The 19,934-nt window shown below is 41.3% G+C and overlaps 2 protein-coding genes across 4 annotated transcripts in view; one reads left to right on the top strand and one right to left on the bottom strand.

Annotated features, from left to right (window-relative positions):
• The window catches only part of brat1 (BRCA1-associated ATM activator 1), a 507,632-nt gene that overhangs the window by 80,676 nt on the left and 407,022 nt on the right, over positions 1-19,934 (top strand). The gene's annotated exons all lie outside the window — the stretch shown is intronic.
• LOC133441855 (protein sidekick-1-like) overlaps positions 1-19,934 on the bottom strand; it is a 383,972-nt gene that overhangs the window by 200,655 nt on the left and 163,383 nt on the right. For all 3 annotated transcript variants that reach the window (XM_061719569.1, XM_061719580.1, XM_061719588.1), the window contains exons 2-3: positions 7,763-7,919; positions 277-383 (exon numbers count right to left, since the gene is read on the bottom strand). In XM_061719569.1, coding sequence (XP_061575553.1) covers positions 277-383; positions 7,763-7,919 — 264 coding nt within the window. The remainder of the gene's footprint in view (positions 1-276; positions 384-7,762; positions 7,920-19,934) is intronic.

Here is a 19,934-nt window from a genome sequence, read left to right as displayed (position 1 = left end):
GGAAATTCTCTGATTCTGTCTCCGGGAGTCCCGTTCCATTTCAATTGTACAACGGAACTTAAAAAGTTTGTCTTATTTTCCCTGAATTTCTTTCATTTACTATGTGGAATAAGGTTGCAGCTAATAAGGTTTGTCATGCAAAAATAGCATTGTAATACCAAGAAAAAGAGAGAAGAAGAAACTCTTGTGTTGTGTTGTGTGTGTGTGTGTGTGTGTGTGTGTGTGTGTGTGTGTGTGTGTGTGTGTGTGTGTGTGTGTGTGTGTGTGTGTACTTACAGGCTACATGCACCTCTGTTCTCCTGTGTATAACAGCACCCATTCTGTTCCTCACCATACACTGATACAGGCCAGCATCAGTCCTCCTCAGAGATGTAATGGACAACCTAAAGATGGACATACAGGTTTACAACGTAACATTGAGGGTGTGTGTGTGTGTGTGTGTGTGTGTGTGTGTTTAAATATTATAGCGGACATTGAAAGTAATTTCTGGAGACCAATGAGACAGAAGGCAGGAGTCTGTTTGTCCATATGTATTGCTGACCTTGATGTGAAAAAAAAAACAGATTGAGACTCCGGGTGTAAATGTTCCTTGATAACAGAAGCAAATGCAGAATAACAAATATGTACAGTACATTGAGTTCATACACACTTGTATGTGTGTGCATGTGTCATGTATGGCAATAGTTTTGGCTGTGTTCATGTATTTTTGTTTTTCGTGAGAAGGATTGTTAATGGGGTTTTAATGCACTGTGCATCACTAATGGGAGACTTGGCATTGGATCCAGGTTGGTGCAATGGTGTACAAACACACAAATGCAAATACACACAAGCACTGAGACCCACACGCAAACCGGATAGACACAGTAAAACTGGACATCGCTTTGGGGCTCATTATGAATGCCGGGACAGCCAAGTACTTAACTCCCAGCCTGTTAGCGCATGCTGCCAAAATACACAAGCCTCAGCGCAGGCCCAGACAAATACACACATACGTACATCATAGACACACAGACAGCTCTATCTGAGTCAGGAATGACACATTACACAGAAGCTCGGATCCCAAAACAGATTTTGACATTGGATAGTTCCAAACTCTTTTTCTCTCTGAATTTCATTACTATTCTAACATGCATGTGTGGTGAGCCTTTACTATAGTGTAACATCAAAGACAGGTCACCGTTGATGCAACAATAATGTTCAGAAAGGATCTGAATACAATGAAGAAGGATATTTGCACAATGTAGGATTTTTTTGGAGTGCCATCTGATGAAACACTGAATAAGAATGAAGAGCCAAGAATAAACACAGATGGACAACAAAAATTATAATAAGTGCCTAACATGGAGAGCAATGCAAAAAAGTGTCTAAAAATCCAATTTCATTAGACTTTAGATTGGCTCCAGACTCCTGAGACCCTGAAGAATATGTGGTGGGTACTGTATGTAAATGGAAAGATGGATTTTTATCTGTATGAAGTAGTATTTATCTCACTTCCCTCCATTTTGCCTGTCCTTCATGCAAGTTATACAGTTGTTAGTTAGAGAAAACATTGTCTGTAAAAATAACTTAACACCAAACAATTGAGGATGATACAACAGCTTTGTCAACAGTGTCCCTAAAAGCAAACAAAATTGTTGTGAGTCTGTCCTGTCGAGTTATTTATCCCAAGCATATATCTCTATAAAAAAAAAAATAACAGGACTCTGAAGCCTCTCATTTGAATTGGTCACTCTCCATTACACTGAATGGCATAAGAGTGATATACAATAAAAAAAAAAACAAAAGAAGATGAAAGGAAGGGGGATAAATATCACTACTATTAAAAAACTAGAATTATTATTATTAGGGACCGAGGACTGACAGTGTGAAGGCCCTATTGTATCTGTAGGAATTTTTATTTTTGTCTCGTTTTTATTTTTCCGATGAAATGAGGGCCTTTTTGCCCCCCTAAACGTGCCCCAAAAGTCACCAGATTTCGCACGCAAGCCAGGCCTGGCAAAATATTTGATATTTAATGGTTTGCATTAATGGGTGTGGCCTAATGGCTCAACAGCGCCCCCTAGAAAACTTTGTGCCTCAAGCCCCACAATACGGTTTGACGTACATGCACGAAAATCGGTACACCCCTGTATCATGTCGCAACTTAAAGAAAAGTCTTTTGGCGCCATGGCTGAAACCGAACAGGAAGTCGGACATTTTGAATTAATTGTGTAATTTTGGCGCAATTTATGCCATTCCTTCGGCAATTAATATGGCCCGAACCGTAATGTGAACCCAGGTGTGTTATACATCAAAATGTGCGTCTCCATCCTGCGACTACACGCATTACTTTTCTCTTTCAAAAGTGTTACCGTGGCGACGCTAGACGCCAAAAGGCGCGCCCCCCCTTCATCTGATTGGTCCATATTTGATAGTCACCAGATTTTGCATGCAAGCCAGGCCTGGCGATAAATTTTATATTTTATGGTTTGCATTAATGGGCGTGGCCTATCGGATCAACAGCGCCCCCTAGAATACTTTTCTCTGCCATAACTTTTGAATGGTTTGACATAAAGAGTCGTGGGTGGTGTCATGGGACTCGGTATTGATTATTTGAATTAATCGTGTAATTTTGGCGCAATTTATGCCATTTCTTCGGCCGTTTCTTCGCCCAAACCGTAACATGAACCCAGGTGTGTTATACATCAAAATGTGCGTCTCGATCCTGCGACGACGCGCATTACTTTTCTCAGTCAAAAGCGTTACCGTGGTGACGATAGACGCCAAAAACGCGCCCCCCCTTTTTTCTGATTGGTCGATATTTGATAGATCCTATTTTCTGTCATAACTTTTGAACAGTATGACATACAGAGTCGTGGGTGGTGTCATCGGACTCGGTTTTGACTCCTTCACTTTAATTGGTGCAAATTAGCCCTGCCCCTTCTTCTGATTGGTCGATATTTGATAGTTCCTATTTTCTGCCATATTTTTTGAATGGTTTGACATAAAGAGTCATGGGTGATGTCATCGGACTTAGTTTTGAGTCCTTGACCTTTATTGGTGAAAATTGCATGCGCGAGGGCCCGTTCATCGCTGCTTGCAGCTTTAATTTTCTTTGTTGTTGTAGAAATATAGCCAACTGCATTTATATACTGTTTTTATCCAGACCCTTTACAATACCTAATACATTAACACACAGGCAGCTTCTTGAATTTAATTAAATGCTTTTCATTGTCATTATACAATGTACAATGAAATTGTACATTGTACATTGTATTCTCCTGTGCTCAGTGCAACACAATTAAACTAAAAATAATAAGTAAAAAGTCAAAAAATGCAAAATAATAATATAAGAATAAAAGGTACAGAGGTATTAAAACATTTATTATAACTCTACATACAATTTACTTGTATTTCTTCAGGATGTTGATGGCTTGGATGTTTGTCCTTGCTTTTAAGTTTCTGTAGCGCCTGCCAGATGGCAACAGCTCAAACAGCTGAGAACGGGGATGTGAGCTGGCCTTGGTGATGTTGCGAGCTCTGCTGAAGCACCGGGTGGAGTAGATGTCCATCAGGGACGGGAGAGGACAGCCAACGATCCTCTGTGCTGTTTTTGACTGTCCTCTGAAGCCACACTCTGGCTGCCTTAGTGCAGCTCCCGTACCAGGTGGAAACCCAATACGTCAGCATGCTCTGGATAGACGAGCGTTAGAAGGACAGCAGCAGCTTACTGTTCACGTTGTTCCTCCTGAGGACTCTCAGGAAGTGTAGACGCTGCTGAGCTTTCTTTATGGCAGCTGTGGTGTTGTGTGTCTAGGAGAGGTCATCAGATGTCTGGACTCCTAGGAACCTGAATGAGTGGACTCTTCACACGTTCGTCGTTGATGTGGAGGGGAAGTGGCAAAGTTCTGTTTCTCATTTTGTCTATAATGATCTCCTTTGTTTTTGCTGTGTAGTGCCAGATTATTGCCTGAACACCAGTTTGAGAGCGTCTGCACTTCGTCTCTAAGCAGACTCATCTTCCCCGGAAATCAGTCCAAACATGGTGGTGTCGTCAGCAAATGTAACGATGATGTTCTTTTTGTGGCCTGGGCTGCAGTCCTGGGTGTAGAAACAGTACAGGAGGGGGCTCAGCACGCAGCCCTGGGGACCCGGTGCTAAGTGTGCGGGTGAAGGACCGGTGGGGCCCAAGTCTCACAGTCTGGGGTCGGTTGATCAGAAAATCTGATCCAGGTGCAGGTGAGAGGGAGGAGCCCCAGGGTTCCCAGTTTGGTAATTAAGATGTTGTGGATTATGGTGTTGAATGCCGAGCTATAATCCACATAGAGCACCTGGCATAGCTCTGTTGTTGCTCCAGATGTTTCAGCACAGCGTGCAGAGCTATGGCAATGGCTCCAGGGCTGGAGCAGAGGAGTGTCAATGCAGTGTTTCAAAGCAAGCAAAGAAACTGTTGAGGTCTTCTGCCAGCGACTCACTCAGGTGTACTGGTGTAACATCCCATCCTCTGTAGTTAGTAGGGCTGAACGATTTTTGGAAATAATCTAATTGCGATTTTTTTCCTCAGTATTGCGATTGCGATTTAATGTGCGATTATTTTTCCAAGGTCCTGTTCTCATGTATTTTTCAGCTACACAAGCAATAAATCAGTCTGTTTAATAATAAACAATGTCAGATTTATTTAAAGCACAGATTACAACAATAAAGAAAACAAATCTGTGGCTTTACCTCTTTAACACGTCTACACACGTCTGTACACACGAGTGTTATGGGTCGTTCTCTCTGAATCCAATCGTACAACACCAAACCGGGTTAAACTTTAGCCAAAACGAGGCGTAGTTTAATAGAAAAACACAAAAAACTCCAACAGGGAACAAAAAAACCTTCTTCACAGGGAACTCAGAACTTCTTTACAACTAACTCAAAAATCACAGGGAGAAAAAAAACACCAGCAAACTAACAAACAAACCAACAAAGTTCACAGAGTTAACAAAACGAACCAGCACCGAACAATTTGCAGCCCCCTCTTTAACCTCTGCCCCTGATGAGCTGACGAGCTGCAGCGACTCCCCTGTCCGCCGGCGCGCGCCTGGCTCATGCTCGTCGCCGCGCGCGCAGCTCCTTGCCACGCCGACTCCGCTCTCATACATTTCGCGCTGTGGAGGGTCTGCGGAGGAAAGCCCCGACCGGCCGAGCCCTAACACTGAGGCCATGGTAGATAGGTTAAGCGGCACTGTTGACTTTTTTTCCTTGCCGGCTCTGCTCTTCCCGCTCTGCTCAGTCGCACAATTACGTGACCAGATCACGTGACTGGTCAAATCGCAGCCTTTGCGGTTAGAAAATCTAATTTTATCACATGGCGATATTATCGCAAATGCAATTAATCGTTCAGCCCCAGTAGTTAGTGATGCTCTGTAGTCCCTGCCATACTTCCAATGGTCTGTTGCTGGCGAGGTGGGGCTCTATCCTCTTGTTTTAGGGTGCTTTCCCACCTGTCCCGTTTGGAGCAGTTGTTCCGGAACAGGGAGCGTTTCCCCCTAAAGATCGGATTGTTTGGTATATGTGAACACAGCAATCGCGCTCGGAAGCGGAACAAAACAAGCGAGCCGAGATCTCCTAGGAGAGGTGGTCTCGGCTCGCTTCCATTTGAGACCTGAAGCGGTTCATTTTTTTTATTTGTAGTGAGAACATAATCGACACAGCAATCGACACCATTCATTGTGTATGTGCGACCGAGAAAGGAGAAGAGTCGGCACAGCCTCCATCACCTTCTCTCTTATTGGACGTGCCGAGATGTCGTCCCAGCGTGGCACGGTGAAATTAAAAAATGTTCAATTCGGGCAGGGTTTGCGCAGCGCAAACGCTGCGGCAGGCGGCCTCTCGCCCGCAGTGTGGTCTGCCCTGCGCCGGTAGCACATAAATGAAGGTGATCACTGGCGGCGGTCTGCGCTTTGCGCCCTCTCTGTGAAAGGGGCGTGTTGTTTTTCTCGGGGTGCGGAAGAGGAAACTCCTCCCACCTTCATTTCTGACCAATCAGAGAACAGCTGGTTCGCGCATGGCATTTGTTAACAGCTTTGAACCGCTACAGACGCTTGCCTTGTGAACACAAACCCCACAAATGAGAAACGAAACAACTGTATCGATTTAGCCTGAATCGGAACAAAACAAACAGGCCACAGGTGTGAAAGCACCCTTAGTGTGCTTTGGCAGTTTTTATACCTTTTTTTAGGTCAGCTTGAGCCATGCGGCAGAGAGCTGCAGTGTTGCGGACCTTGAGGAGTGAGCAGACCTGACTGGTCCATCAAGGGTTTCTGGTTAGGAAAAACCTAGATGCATTTTCTCCACAGACACATTACCCATGCAGAACTTGATGTAGTCCAGTACTGTCCCTGTATATGTTTCCAGGTCCTGGTGTTCTAGTCTGTGCTTTGGAAACAGTCCTGCCGTTCACAGAGGGCATTCTCAGAGGGGTGTATGGATGAGCAACAAAGAGAGATGGTCTCACTCGCCAAGGTGGGGGAGAGGCAATGTTCTGTAGCAGTGTGATGTTTGAATACACATGGTGTAATGTGTTTTCTCTTCTTGTCGGGCACTTGATATGTTGGTGGAGCTTTGGGAGTACAGTCTTTCAATTGGTCTTATTAAAGTTTCCAGCTATAATGTGAATGCCATCAGGGTGTACCCACTGCTGTTCATTTATAGCGTTCAGCAGGTGAGAGAGCGCAGCACTACCATTAGCGTCCGGTGGAATGTAAACAGCAATAATTATGACTACTGTTAGCACTCTCAGGAAAAAGTAAGGCCAGCATCTAACAGACAGGGCCTCTCTATGACAATGCTATTGTTACACCAATCTTCATGCACATACTTAGAGAGCCCCACACCACTGCTTGGTGATTTGTTTTCTTCACTTCTGAGGACAAAACACTGATGTACACTCATTTCCTGTTGACTTATCCTAGTATAAACTTTAGTAGCTACTTGCAAGACCATAACCCTAGCCCTAAAGGGAGCTGAGTTCCCACAATGTGACTATGAAAACATATTTATGTCTTTACAACATCAGTATTATGAGTACACACACAAAAATGGCAACATTGTTAGGGTAGTTTAGTTGATAAATAATGACCAGGGGTGTTATGTTATGTCTTGTTGTTCATCTAAAGTTGTGTATTCCTCATTGTAAGACCTGGTAAACATTAAATGATTTTTTTGTCCCTTGATATGTAAAACCTTTGAACCAAAAGTTGAGAGTTGGCACTCCTCTTTTCATACGACTGAAAGCAACAGTCCAGCTACAAAACAACAGCTCGTACGATATCTGCACAAAAAATGCTGACTGAATCCCTCCCTCCATCAGTGTGTACGTTCCCAAGATTTCCTTTATTTCTGAAGGATGTGAAAAACAATTTTGTTTCACAGCTGCAGTTTTGCCGAGAGGCATTGCTTAGCTTTTACCTCCAACACACACAGGGGCGGAGACTGAGAGGCAGAGGAAGAGAGTGAAAAGTGTAGAAGTAGCTCAGACATATTGATTTGTTCTACTACTATTTCCCAAGACCATATTCATATTTATGGTGCCACTGGAATTGTATTAATGCCACTCTGGCTCTGTTTTCTAAACATAAACATGTAACTAAAAAGTGTAGCTTTAAAGCTGACAGTAATACTGGTATGCCCATCGAAGGAGAAAACATTTGAAGGAGCAAATTGAAGAATATGTACAAGTCATAACACTCAACTAGACATTAAGGAAATACTTGACTAAAATGTTGTGCTAACTGACCTGTATTCTGTTGTCCAGTCAGTGATGCTGCTATTGTTGAAGGTCCAGCGGTATTGCAGAGGCCAGCTGCCTCTAGCTGGGCAGGTCAGCACCATTCTGTTTCCCTCCAAGACCACCTGCTGTTCCCATCTACCCCCTTGGAAATAGGGCGCCACTTCTGACAGACAGAGACAGAGACAAAAGAAAATGTGTGCTATTTAGTTATAAAGGTCTCTATTAGTCACAGTACAGCAAATCAAGGCCACAGTCATCCAACTAAATTAAAATAAATGCATAAATAAATACATGAAATAATATATATTCTGATCTTCCCTGAAAGAGGGAGAAGATTGGCAAAAAAATGTTTTGGTACTTATTTTATTGTTTAGAGTGGCTGTGTCCAAAATCATCCCCACTTGGTATGAAGTGCATTACGTCCTAGTTACTATACAGGAGAGGTGTATGTCAGAATACTTCCATCACAAGTCTGCTGGAACCCACATTTACTCAAACCACAAATGATCTAACCTGGTTTAACCCTCCTGAGTGACGTCCAGTTCCCATACAGTTTACGATTACATCTATAAATTGCAATTATTACCAACAGCTAATGTAGTTATGATGGGATGTGAATTACTTCCATGATGCAAACTTTGAGTGGGTTAATTGTCCCTGCATGTTTGGAAAGCACCACAAAATGGCAAACACACTATGTAGTGCACTATAAACTGAGTAGGAGGTAATATCAGATGCAGCCACTGTCACACCGGCATCTGGAAATTTTTAAAAATGAAAGTTCCACCTGAAAATGACTAATTTCTTTCAAATAAGAAAAACTACTACACAGGGTTCAAAGACAAAAATGTTATTGTTAGTCCAGTCAACAAAAACAGCTTCAGGATACTCAAAAAAATGAATGAACAAGTAATAGGAAAACAAAGGTATTTTTTGTTATTTTATACAATACCAACTCAAATTTAAGTTGTCCTTATTTTTTTGTTCTGTTTTAGAGACATCTCAAAATGGATCCAGTTCATTTTTCTATCATTAGTCTAGATACAATTCTTTGCAAGGACAAAGCAATATTTTTGTAATGTTATGTAAATATATTGAATCAAAGTGAATATTATTCTGAATCAAAACAAAATGTGGAAAACTGCATAGAGGTTGGAAACTTTTGCCAGCATGTAAAAAGTTCTGATCTGATTGTCCTTGGTACTGTTTTTAATGGTAAACAATAAATAATTAAATAAATAAATAAATAAAACTGTTTTCAAAACTCACTTTGTATATTATTAAGGTTTGTCCTTTGGAGGACACAGATAATATACTGCAAAATTTATGTTAAAACAACACTTCCACCTTTAGCATCGTACGCAAATCCACACACCAGAAATATGTGCAAGATAATGTGTGTCACTGCATTAAAATGTCCTAAGTTCCAGCACTAATGTGCATCAATGATCTGTATTTACTCAATGGTAAAATGCTAAGAACTTAATTATCCAAACACAGCAATTGTACAATATTGTACTATACAGCCACTCAGACTGCACAGATTGAATCTTTCAATAACCCTCTTTAAATCACTTCCTCTGCCTTGCAAAGTAAATTTGCTAAATGCCTCAGCTGCAGCCGCTGTCTAAACAACGCCATCCAGTCTTTAACTCTTGGCTCAGGTGCTGGCTCATCCTCACACGGCACAGAGACAAAAAGGCTAAAGAGCTTGTGTACAACATGTAGCTGGGCCCACAACATAAAATGGAGACTGAACACTGCATATGAAAAAATAATGGTTCCTTTGGACTGAAGATAGTTACCTAGTGAAAAACCAAAGGGAAGCTATCTAACAAACAGATGATACACTCCATAAGCATATAACAAGCATATTCTGTAGCATAACACAAAAATCGTTTTTACAAGGGCATACCATGCACAACCATCTACACAATGTGCAATTTCAAGAAAGGCAAAAGCTAAGAGAGAGTTAAATTACAGTTGCATTACAGTTCTGCTGTGAGCCTCCATACTACCTTTCAACGGTGCTGTGGGCATTGATATCCCAAATTGAACACTTTATAAAAGAACATGGCCTCAGTCCTGTAGAAAGGGGGAAAAAGATGGTCCCTGAGATGAAGACACAGAGGGACTTCTTTTCCAGTATTTGGTATTTGGCAACAATTTTTACAAGAAACTCGAGAAATTTACAAGAATTTTTTTTGGGACCAAAAGCAGCCCCGTGTAAAAAGTTGAGTTTTTTTCTATTTCTGTATAGATGCATTTGTTTACTTTGGGATACAGACGTAATGTATTTACTTGGTATAAAACAATACGTGAATCCTTTTTTTTTCTCCAGTACTCTCGTACAGTAGTTGCACCTTGATTGTCTCAAAGTCTCTCATAATTCCTCCTTCCCAGTAGATTTCTCATGGCCGCCATTTCCTCCCCTCTCTTTTTCAACTTTGCAGTTTTTCCCTTTCCCTCTTTTAAGATTGATAGCTGCCTGCTCTGAGCACAAGGGGGAAGTATTCAATCCAAGACAGATTTATATGGAAGTTTGTGTTTGTGTGGGTAGGTAAAGGAGAGAAACGTAGTGTGTATGTGCCCATAAGGATTTATTTGGAATATTCAGTTTCTACAGAAGACGGCTGGCAATGCAGACTCCAATGTCATAGTGCTGACCAGCACTATAACTCACTTCTGTCTGCCAGTGTAAATGTGTGTGTGTGTGTGTGTGTGTGTGTGTGTGTGTGTGTGTGTGTGTGTGTGTGTGTGTGTGTGTGTGTGTGTGTGTGTGTGTGTGTGTGTGTGTGTGAGACAGAGACAGAGAGAGAGAGAGCGAGAGAGAGAGACAGAGAGAGAGACAGAGAGAGAGAGAGAGAGAGAGAGAGAGAGAGAGACAGAGACAGAGAGATTGGGCTTGTTGGACTACGTTTTATACTTTGTCAGATAAATTTAGGAATGTGAGGACATCAATTCAAGTGGTAAGAAGTTTAGGTTTGGTTTTTCTTGTGAAAACCAGCAAGATTAAATACAAGATGTTAAAAAAATGTAAACACTGCACACAACAATCCAGACTGAATTTTTCCCTTTTGACCTTGTGCACTTCTCTTGGGGCTTTTATACTATTCATTATTATTAATTTTGTGTTGTTGAGGAAGTAAAGTTTCTGAACAGAATATCATAAATGTCTTGGTCACATCATGTGCTATCACCAAGAGTTGAAATCAGTTAAACATGCAAAAAATCATTGGTTGTTTCATCTAAACTTGTATATATGCCCTTACAAAGGGGCAATGACTCTTAATGTTGAATAAGCTGAACATCCACACTAGATTCAGAGCAAAAGCTGCACCACTTGAAGTTTTTTGTTTTTTTTTACCTTGTCTGCACACATATTAATGGTTGATACCATGCCGATAAAAACCTAAGGCATATATATGTGCATTATTGCTATATTTAATATATATACATATATATATACGCATACATACGCATACACACGTGGGGGGGGTGGGTGGGAGGCACACGAGGCACACGTCAAGCACTGGAAATCTGCAACAAAAACCATAAACGAAACACAAAACCGACACGGAGCCGACCAAAACACGAGCAGCAAGCGACCCAAATCTCGAGATCCGCTCACAGTCTAAGCTAAACTACCGCGACTAACTAACCCCAAAATTACAGAGCAAGCATGCAGGTGAACAAGATATGTCTATGTGTGTGTGTGTGTGCGTGTATGTATATCATTATATGAGTGTGTATGTGTGTGTGTGTGTGTGTGTGTGTGTGTGTGTGTGTGTGTGTGTGTGTGTGTGTGTGTGTGTGTGTGTGTGTGTGTGTGTGTGTGTGTGTGTGTGTGTGTGTGTGTGTGTGTGTGTGTAATAATCCTATCAAAGCTCCACCTGAAGTGTATCTATAGTGGGGGAGGGGGGAGCAACCCCACCACCCGCGAGACCAGAGGCCGACAAGGAAGAACCTGGAACAGACCAGGCCACCAGCAACCCCACAGAGGGGAGAAGAGAGTGTGTGTATTCTTGAACAAAATTTCAAATATCTTACGTAATATCGTCATAGTTTTATAAAATGTGGGGTTTCCCCCAGGGCTAGGCAATGAATAGATTTTAATGATGAATCAAATTAATAGTTTATGTCACTGTTAAAACTTTCATTTTAATCTGCATAATTATGGTATGCCGCCGCCACAACTTCTACAAGCTTCTGTTAGTCCATAACGCCTCCTCCCATATAGTTCTCTTCAAATTCAAACAAATCTCCGATTAACAGCATGAACTGTTAAAAATTTTCCCAAAAAGTGTTACCAACAGGTGCAGTTTCCTCAGTGGTCTGGAAGTGGCTTGTGTTTGTGATGTCTGATGCCGTGCAAAGCTATTTCAGCTATAAGTATTGTGTGTAGTCCCTGACAGCTGAGAGTAGGAGCATAGCTGAGTTGTTCCAGTTTATTAAACAGAGCCTATGGCTATCTGTAGGCTCCGTACTACTGGAATAAATAATGTATGATCTTGTATGATTTTTTTTTTTTCATGCTGACTCAGCTTTCTGAAAGCAGTATTTATTTCTATGCACAAAGAAAGAATATTTCCAAAACAAATACGAACTTCATGTGACGTTTGAAAGTGTTATCGCACCTATGCGTGTGCCCAGTGTGCCCTGACCTTGTGGCTCTTGACTTTGAGATCCTTTGACACAGATTAATATGACCTAATCCACTTTACAAACACGCAAGTACCACTTATCACTTATCAACCCAATTGACATTACATCCCATTAGTGTTCTTTTTGAATACATCTAAAATGTACAGATATCTGGAATTCTAGAGAATTAGAAAGACAGGTGAAAAGACAAAAGGTATATAACCTGATCTTACAGTAAATCATATTAATTCAGTGGTTCTCAATTCCGGTCCTCGTGGTCCCCTGTCCTGCATGTTTTAGATGTTGCCTTGCAACACACACGATTCTTATTAATGATCCAGCTCGTCATCAAGGTCTCCACAACTCTGTTGATGACACAGCTACATATATCACGGTGTGCTGAAGGGTAGCATCTAAAACATGCAGGACAAGGGCCCATGAGGATGGGAAAAAAATATGGTTCATTTATCAGTAATGAAAAGTATGACACATTCACAACATGCTTGTGAAGGAGAGACACGGAGAAGAAGTGAAAATCAGAGTCATAAAGAAGAATAAGGTGTGAGTAATCTGGGGAATATTAGTGCTTTAAAGTTTATATCTAGGTTTAGGCATTGTGATTTTAACATTTGATTCACATTCATCGGCAAGGTAAGTTTATTTGTATCACGCAATTCAACATCAACAAGGTAATTCAAAGTGTTTCACAAAGACATTAAGACACATGACATAGGAGAAAATAAAAGTATAATTTAAAAGAAAAAAAAAAGAAAAAAAAGAACAATAGATAAGGACAGTAGCTAAAATATGAGTCTTGAAACTCAAGCTTACAAGATTGTAAGCTTGTGTATCTGCGCAGATTTGGAACTTGTCACCGTTTTGTTTTTTTTTCTTTACAGTTTTGGTATTTATGTTCCTGTTTTACTTTGAAACTCCATGTACTTGTGTTTTTAAGTTACATCCTGACTTCCCTTGTTCCTACTTTCCCTGATCCTTTGCACCTGTGTTTCATCAAGCCTTCTGTGTACTGTATATCTTGTCTTGTCTCTCCCTTACTTCCTGCAAGTCCATACTGTTTCTACCCTTCATGTACCATGTCAGGTTTTTGTATTTGTTGTCAAGTTTGAGCTTTTGTTGTTGTTTTTTTTAAATCCTGCTCCGTAGTATTTTTTTTTTTTTTTTTTTTAAGTTAAAATAACTTTCCTGGAACTCCTGCCTCTTTGTCTCTCCTGCATCTGGGTACTACTCTCACTTTATTCAAATGCATCTGAGAAAAAGGTGTGTCTTCAACCTGAATTTAAATAAAGTGAGTGTTTCAGCTGACCTGAGGCTTTCTGGGAGTTTGTTCCAGACATGTGGAGCCTATAATCTGACCCTGATCCTTCTATGTCTGGTTCTGACTCTGAGAACTGTTAATAAAAAAAAAAAAAAACGAAACCCAATACCCTCAGGGGTCTGGAAGGTCCATACCGGGTCAGGAGGTCACTGATGTATTTTGGTCGTAGACCATTCAGAGCTTTATAGACCAGCATCAGGGGCCTCATCTATAAAGCTTGCTTGCGCTGAAAAAGCGCCTGAAAGTTGCGGAAGCCGCCATCTACGCAAAGCCTCGGATTTAAAAAGAAAAAACGAACCGAAAAATCTGCGGATCCCTACGGCAACCCTCACCCTCCTGTAGAATTTACTTAAGACACGGGGAACTGGCGACGCAGGCTGTGAGGTGGTGAAATGAAGCCAGATTCATGTCATACTCTTAATAATGTCATCACATATCACAACATATATCAGACTTATAATAAAATAGTGCTGATAACGGAGCAGGCGGCGAGGGGGCGGGGATGGCTGCCGTCCCGAGCCCACTACTCCACGCCGAAGAGGAAAAAAGAAAGTGTTCTGATTAAAATAAGGAAAGTTGGACTATATAACAATTGCTTTCATAAGGATAAAGTTTTTAAATAAATTCAAATTAAAGCAATAGTCTCTTCTCCCCGTGTGTGTCTGCCTGTCATGCCGGGTACGTGCGCGCATGTTGTGTTTACTTTTAAGCCTGATTTATGGTTCTGCGTTACACCAACGCAGAGCCTACGGCGTAGGGTACGCGGCGACGCGCACCCTACGCCGTAGGCTCTGCGTTGGTGTAACGCGGAACCATAAATCAGCCTAGAGCAGCTCTGAGGGGAGACGGGAGGGAGGAGGGGGAGCGGGGGCTGCCGGGCTCCCGTCCCGTCTTCGCACAGAGTGTCTTGATGATTTGCTGAGCTTACCGTTAGTTTTTAAACTGTAAAAAGTGGGGGGGACAAATACATGATTTTGAAAAGTGGGGGGGGGACATGTCCCCCCTGTCCCCAGTGGAAATTGCGTCGTGGCACTAACGGGCAGCAACGGTGTGCTGCCACTCACTCGCTTTATTTTATAGGCTACTATTTATATACTTTTTCTACTTTTACTGTGACCACCAAATAATGTAGCTTTACTGTCCTCCACCTCATCAACAACATCTCCATCTCAGTCTCCGTGTATATGTATGTATGTATGTATGTATGTATGTATGTATGTATGTATGTATGTATGTATGTATGTATGTATGTATGTATGTATGTATGTATGTATGTATATAAAGATGCATAAACTGCATCCCACTAATCATGCCTCCTTAATTCCAGTTTACTGTTTTAAAAAATAGTCCTCTGAGAGGAGTAAGGTCAGCTAACAACATGTTTTACTTCTGATGTTGTCTGTTTTTCTTTTACCGACTGTCTATTTCTCTGTCACTCAATGTCAACATGTCACCCCCCCCCCCCAGTCTTCCCTGTACTAACCCGTCTTTCTCACAAGCTGCACCATTCAACCACTTATCTGTCGATTGGAATCTCCTATTTCCATCCTTTTTTTTTTACCCCTTGGCCCATCTCTGTCAAAGTATGCGGCAGATCAAGGTCTCCTTCCACTTTGCCTCCTCAGGAGGAAGGTTGCCTCCAGAGGAGTGAGCAGATCAGTCTTGAAATGTGACAGGAGAACACACTTTAATGCACACTTCTTTTGCTGCCATATCACATGTGTCTTTCTACTCTGAGGATGATCTTATGAAGTTGCCTGGGCCGATTATGCCCAGGAAGAATTCAATTTGCCTAGAAGATGAGCAATGTGACAGAGGAGAGAGGGAAGGAAAGAAGATGAAAGAACAGGAGCAGCAAAAGAGTAGTGAGGTTGCTCTGGGGTTACAAGTCCACAATGATTCACCTTCTCTACTTTCCTCTTGTGCCTCTCTGCTCCTTTTAAAGGGAGTATATGTGTGTTGGAAATTGGGTGACGATGTGTCCTTCCCAAATGGGCATGGGGAAAAAACAATATTCGTACACTGTGCTGCATTTATAACACCAAAATCAGACCGGACTTTCATTGAAACATCTGTAGTGAGATGAGACTCAACATGAGGTCAAGGTGCTGGCTACCTACAAGCAAGAAAAACAGTTTTTTGTTTCCGTGGATGTTTAAATTGTGGTCCAAAAAAGCCCTCTCAAGTGGCCTTTTTTTAATTCAGATATGCAGAGGAAAATCTGTGGTGTGAATCCATTACAGAGCACTGACATAACAACATGAGAAATCATTGCAGGAATGAAACACTGAGTGGTGGATTTTAATGCAGCCTGCTTAATTATTAAATGGGCGTGCATCTGGCTCTGCAGAGAGTAGGTGTGTATGCGTGTCAGGTCACAAACTAGGGTCACCCATTCAAGAAAAATCACTTGATTGTCATAGATCTAAACTCCTGCTGTGAGACAGAACTGGAAGAGCTGGCGATACTGTTTGAATACTGATTCACTGGTAGTTTGTCTCGCTCTCTTCACAACTCACTCGCTCTCTCTCACACTCACATACGCATACTTCGTGTCTTTTTGACGCTTGAGATTGTAGGAGAGAAAATAACTAAATCACTCTCTTTTATAAGTAATTTTTCTTTGAATAACAAGGCACAACTTGCATGGATTAGCTTTTTTTTTCACAGCAACAGCAGTGTATTTGATTACGAGGGTGAAAATGAGTTATATTCCTTTATAATCTAATAACTCTGCCTGCACTTGTTTCAACAGGCATTTAAAATCACTTAATTGAACTGACAGCGTGTGAGGCGAAAGAAAAAATTATGGGTTTAGATTTTGGCATGTTGCTACCAGTCAGGAAAGACAGTGGGGTGGGGGAGCCAATTAATTAAACAAAATAAAATATAGGAGCTGAGAAATTTGAATTTATTTCCACTGTGGACTTGTTCGGACATGTTAGGTGAAAACATGTGCAACAGAAATAATGACCTTGAATAGTTTAAAATTGTCTCTGATGAATACTTGACTAGGGAATGGAGTTCAGAACCGGTTCTTGTTCAGAACCAGTGTTTCAATTCCTTGGAATTGTTTGCAAATTTTGCAAACGATTCACTTTTCGATTCCAGTGGGCACGAATGACATCATCACGCATGTTGTGTAGCTAAAGCACGTTGCATAAGTTGCGTAGCTTACGTACATTGCTACGCAACGTGCGTAAGACAGCAGTCAATAGTAAACACGGCGCCCAAGCGATACAAGCGCTGGAAAGTCTGGTTACATTTCAGTAAAAAACTACAACAGGACAACTTGCAATACTTGTCAAGTGGATATTTCGTCAAAGGTTGGGGTTAGGGTTGCAGATTTGACTTGATTGTATTTGTCACTGGCTGACAGTTTTATTTTGAGTGCTCAGTTCATACATCCTTTTTAAGAAGGATTATTTTAATTTCTATTAGAAAAATTGACATTCTCGTGAAATTGCCACAAAATGATCTGTTGTATTTTGTCAATTTCTACGGGAGAAGATTTAATGTATTATTATTAAATTTGTATATTGGTGATGCTAGAATCGATAAGGGAATCGACAAAGAACCAAATTTTTAAGCAGAATCGAAAATGGAATTAGAATTGTAAAAATCTTATCAATCTCCATCCCCACTTGTGACATACAGTTTATAGACAGAAATGGAAATCTGAAAAAATGTCATACTATAGCAATGAGTAAATGCAACATGCAAAATACTGGATAACAGCTAGAATAGAAGATTTGCCTCATTAGATTATCCCAAATATCTGCCCACATTTTTAAATAAACCAACAAACTTGAAATATCCACCAATGCAAACAGTAAAGGAAGTGGTGAAGTAAGAGACGTCAGCAGCAAGATGCACCGCAGGAAAATTCATCACTACAAAATTCCCTTTTTCAAATCACTTTCATGTTTGTCCAGTAATGTCGACAGTCCTGATTCTAGAAAAAGCTAACATTTATAATGTCCTTTTAATCAGAACAGCAGGGAGCAGCAAGACCGAAAATCAAACCATTACACTCATTAAACACTGTACACTCTTGGATTTTCTATGCAAAATGTCAACACCAGCTGCTCCAGTTTATCTTGGTTATCACTTACACTGTACATATCAGACTAATGGTCAACCGCAAAATTAAAGCAAATATCTCTTTCCAATCATTTTACAGAGCCATTCATTTGTGATCTGATAGAGGGAATGTTGTGGCCAAAGTAGATGAGTGTTGAGCAGCGGACAACTGCTGGCTTTGATGATAATAATGAAATCAAAGCGCTCTGAATTCAATCCAGTAGGTTTATGGGTGTCCCACTGCTCAACTGAGCCGTAGGCAAGTGAGTACCCAAAAATAAAGAAGAAAAAAAGACTTAAGATCAGATATAACTTCTTGACATAAAACAGCATAACAAAACCTCCCCCTTCTTCATCTGTTGTTAGATAGAGCAGGGGGCAGGGTGTGAGTGCACAACTTTGACCAATAGTGTACTCAAACCTTTTCAAGTTGCCAGCTGCTTTAATTGACTACTGAATGTCAGGCTGTCTGCAAGAACAAAGCACCTCTTACCGTAGATGAGACAATACCCCCTTAACCTCGCTTCCTACTACAATTGCCAATCACAGCTCTCTCCCTCCAGCTCATGCCTTGCCGGCTCCAATCAGTTTTTTAAAGGTTTAATTGACAGTTGTCTGTTGGAACCGACAGATTGCCGACTGATCCTGATGTGCTGATTGGTAAATGTCAGAGCAGGAGACATGTTGGAAACAGTGTCACACTTGCACAGACACACAGAAACGTGCTAACATACACAAGCTGGGGCTAACAGTTAAATACAGAGGTTAAAGCTGATTTGTTTGACTTTCTTTGTGAGTCTGTGCTTCTTTGTGATGAAAGAACTGATAGTACAGAGAGTGCAAGTTGCAAGTTGCAGAAGTGAAAGGAAGCAAATATATACAATTAACTATATTGGCTTTGTTGTATTGCAAGCTTGGCCAGTGTTTTATTCAAAGACTGTCCACTGTGGAATACTCTTTAGTGTTACCAAGACTCTAATTTTAATCTAAACTGTGATTGAACATTTAAAATGTCAGTTTACTGGCTCCTCTGGCATTTAATAATGTCAACGTCACCATGTAAGCAGGCCTATATACCCGCGCATGTGTAAACATAAGTCTCTGCAGGACATATCGCTGAAATGTCAGACGGAACACTTTGCACTCCGCACTGAGTGAAACTTTTATTCTTGACATAACAGGACATAGAAAAATGAGTGTACCTACGTTGTATGTTATACCGTGACTGAAAGGGGTCAGATTAACACACATTTATGTTAGAAAAAGTTAAGGGGGGGGCAAATGGGGCAAATGCAGCACAAGAGTGTTTGATAGAAAGTGGTATCATGGGAAAAGGTGGGGTAATCAGGTGGAAGAAACTGTGATCAGTGACATTTAAGAGGTGGGCCACACTGCAGGGCACATCTGCAAGTACACACACACACATACACCCAGACGCTGCAACAAATATAACGCACGCACGCACGCACGCACGCACGCACGCACGCACACACACACACACACACACACAATGTCAGCCTCTATCTCCTGATGACCAGAGAGGCGGACAGGAGGAGCAAGGAGGCGATTGGGAGCTTTGGGAATGAATGAAATAAATACCTCCTACAGAGATGACAGCCCCCTCTCTCACTCTGAGGAAACTTGTGTACATAAGCCATATTGTAAACACCTCAATACTTTTGAGTGACAGAAATAAAAAAATAAAAAAACAGACAATAATTATCCATCTGTTTTGCTCTCTTTTTTATCCCCCAGACTCTCCCTATGTCTAGTTTTACCTCAGAACTTTGTATCATCTCAACAGGAATCTTTCCTGCAGGTAGGAAACAAACCTTTATTGTCACACTGTCACATTATGAATTCAAGGACAGATCTGGAAAGAAAAGGAGGACTTTGTGAACTGGTAAGCATACCAATTGTACCACCTTGTAGTGGAGGGTGGAGGGTGGAGGAGGAAACACAGTTTGGGCGAAAACCTGTCGGATACAATCACTACATAACCTTCACATCACAGCCACTGGGCTTCCCGAACACACACACATTCACACATACACACATATGACCCAAATCCATCCACATCAATACCGGGAGACTCTACAAACATGACTGCATGGA

Source organism: Cololabis saira, chromosome 1, assembly GCF_033807715.1.
Source record: "Cololabis saira isolate AMF1-May2022 chromosome 1, fColSai1.1, whole genome shotgun sequence".
In the NCBI taxonomy this organism is placed as follows: Eukaryota; Metazoa; Chordata; class Actinopteri; order Beloniformes; family Belonidae; genus Cololabis; species Cololabis saira.
The sequence above is the reverse complement of the archived record's forward strand: the minus strand, read 5'-3'. Positions and strand labels throughout refer to the sequence as shown.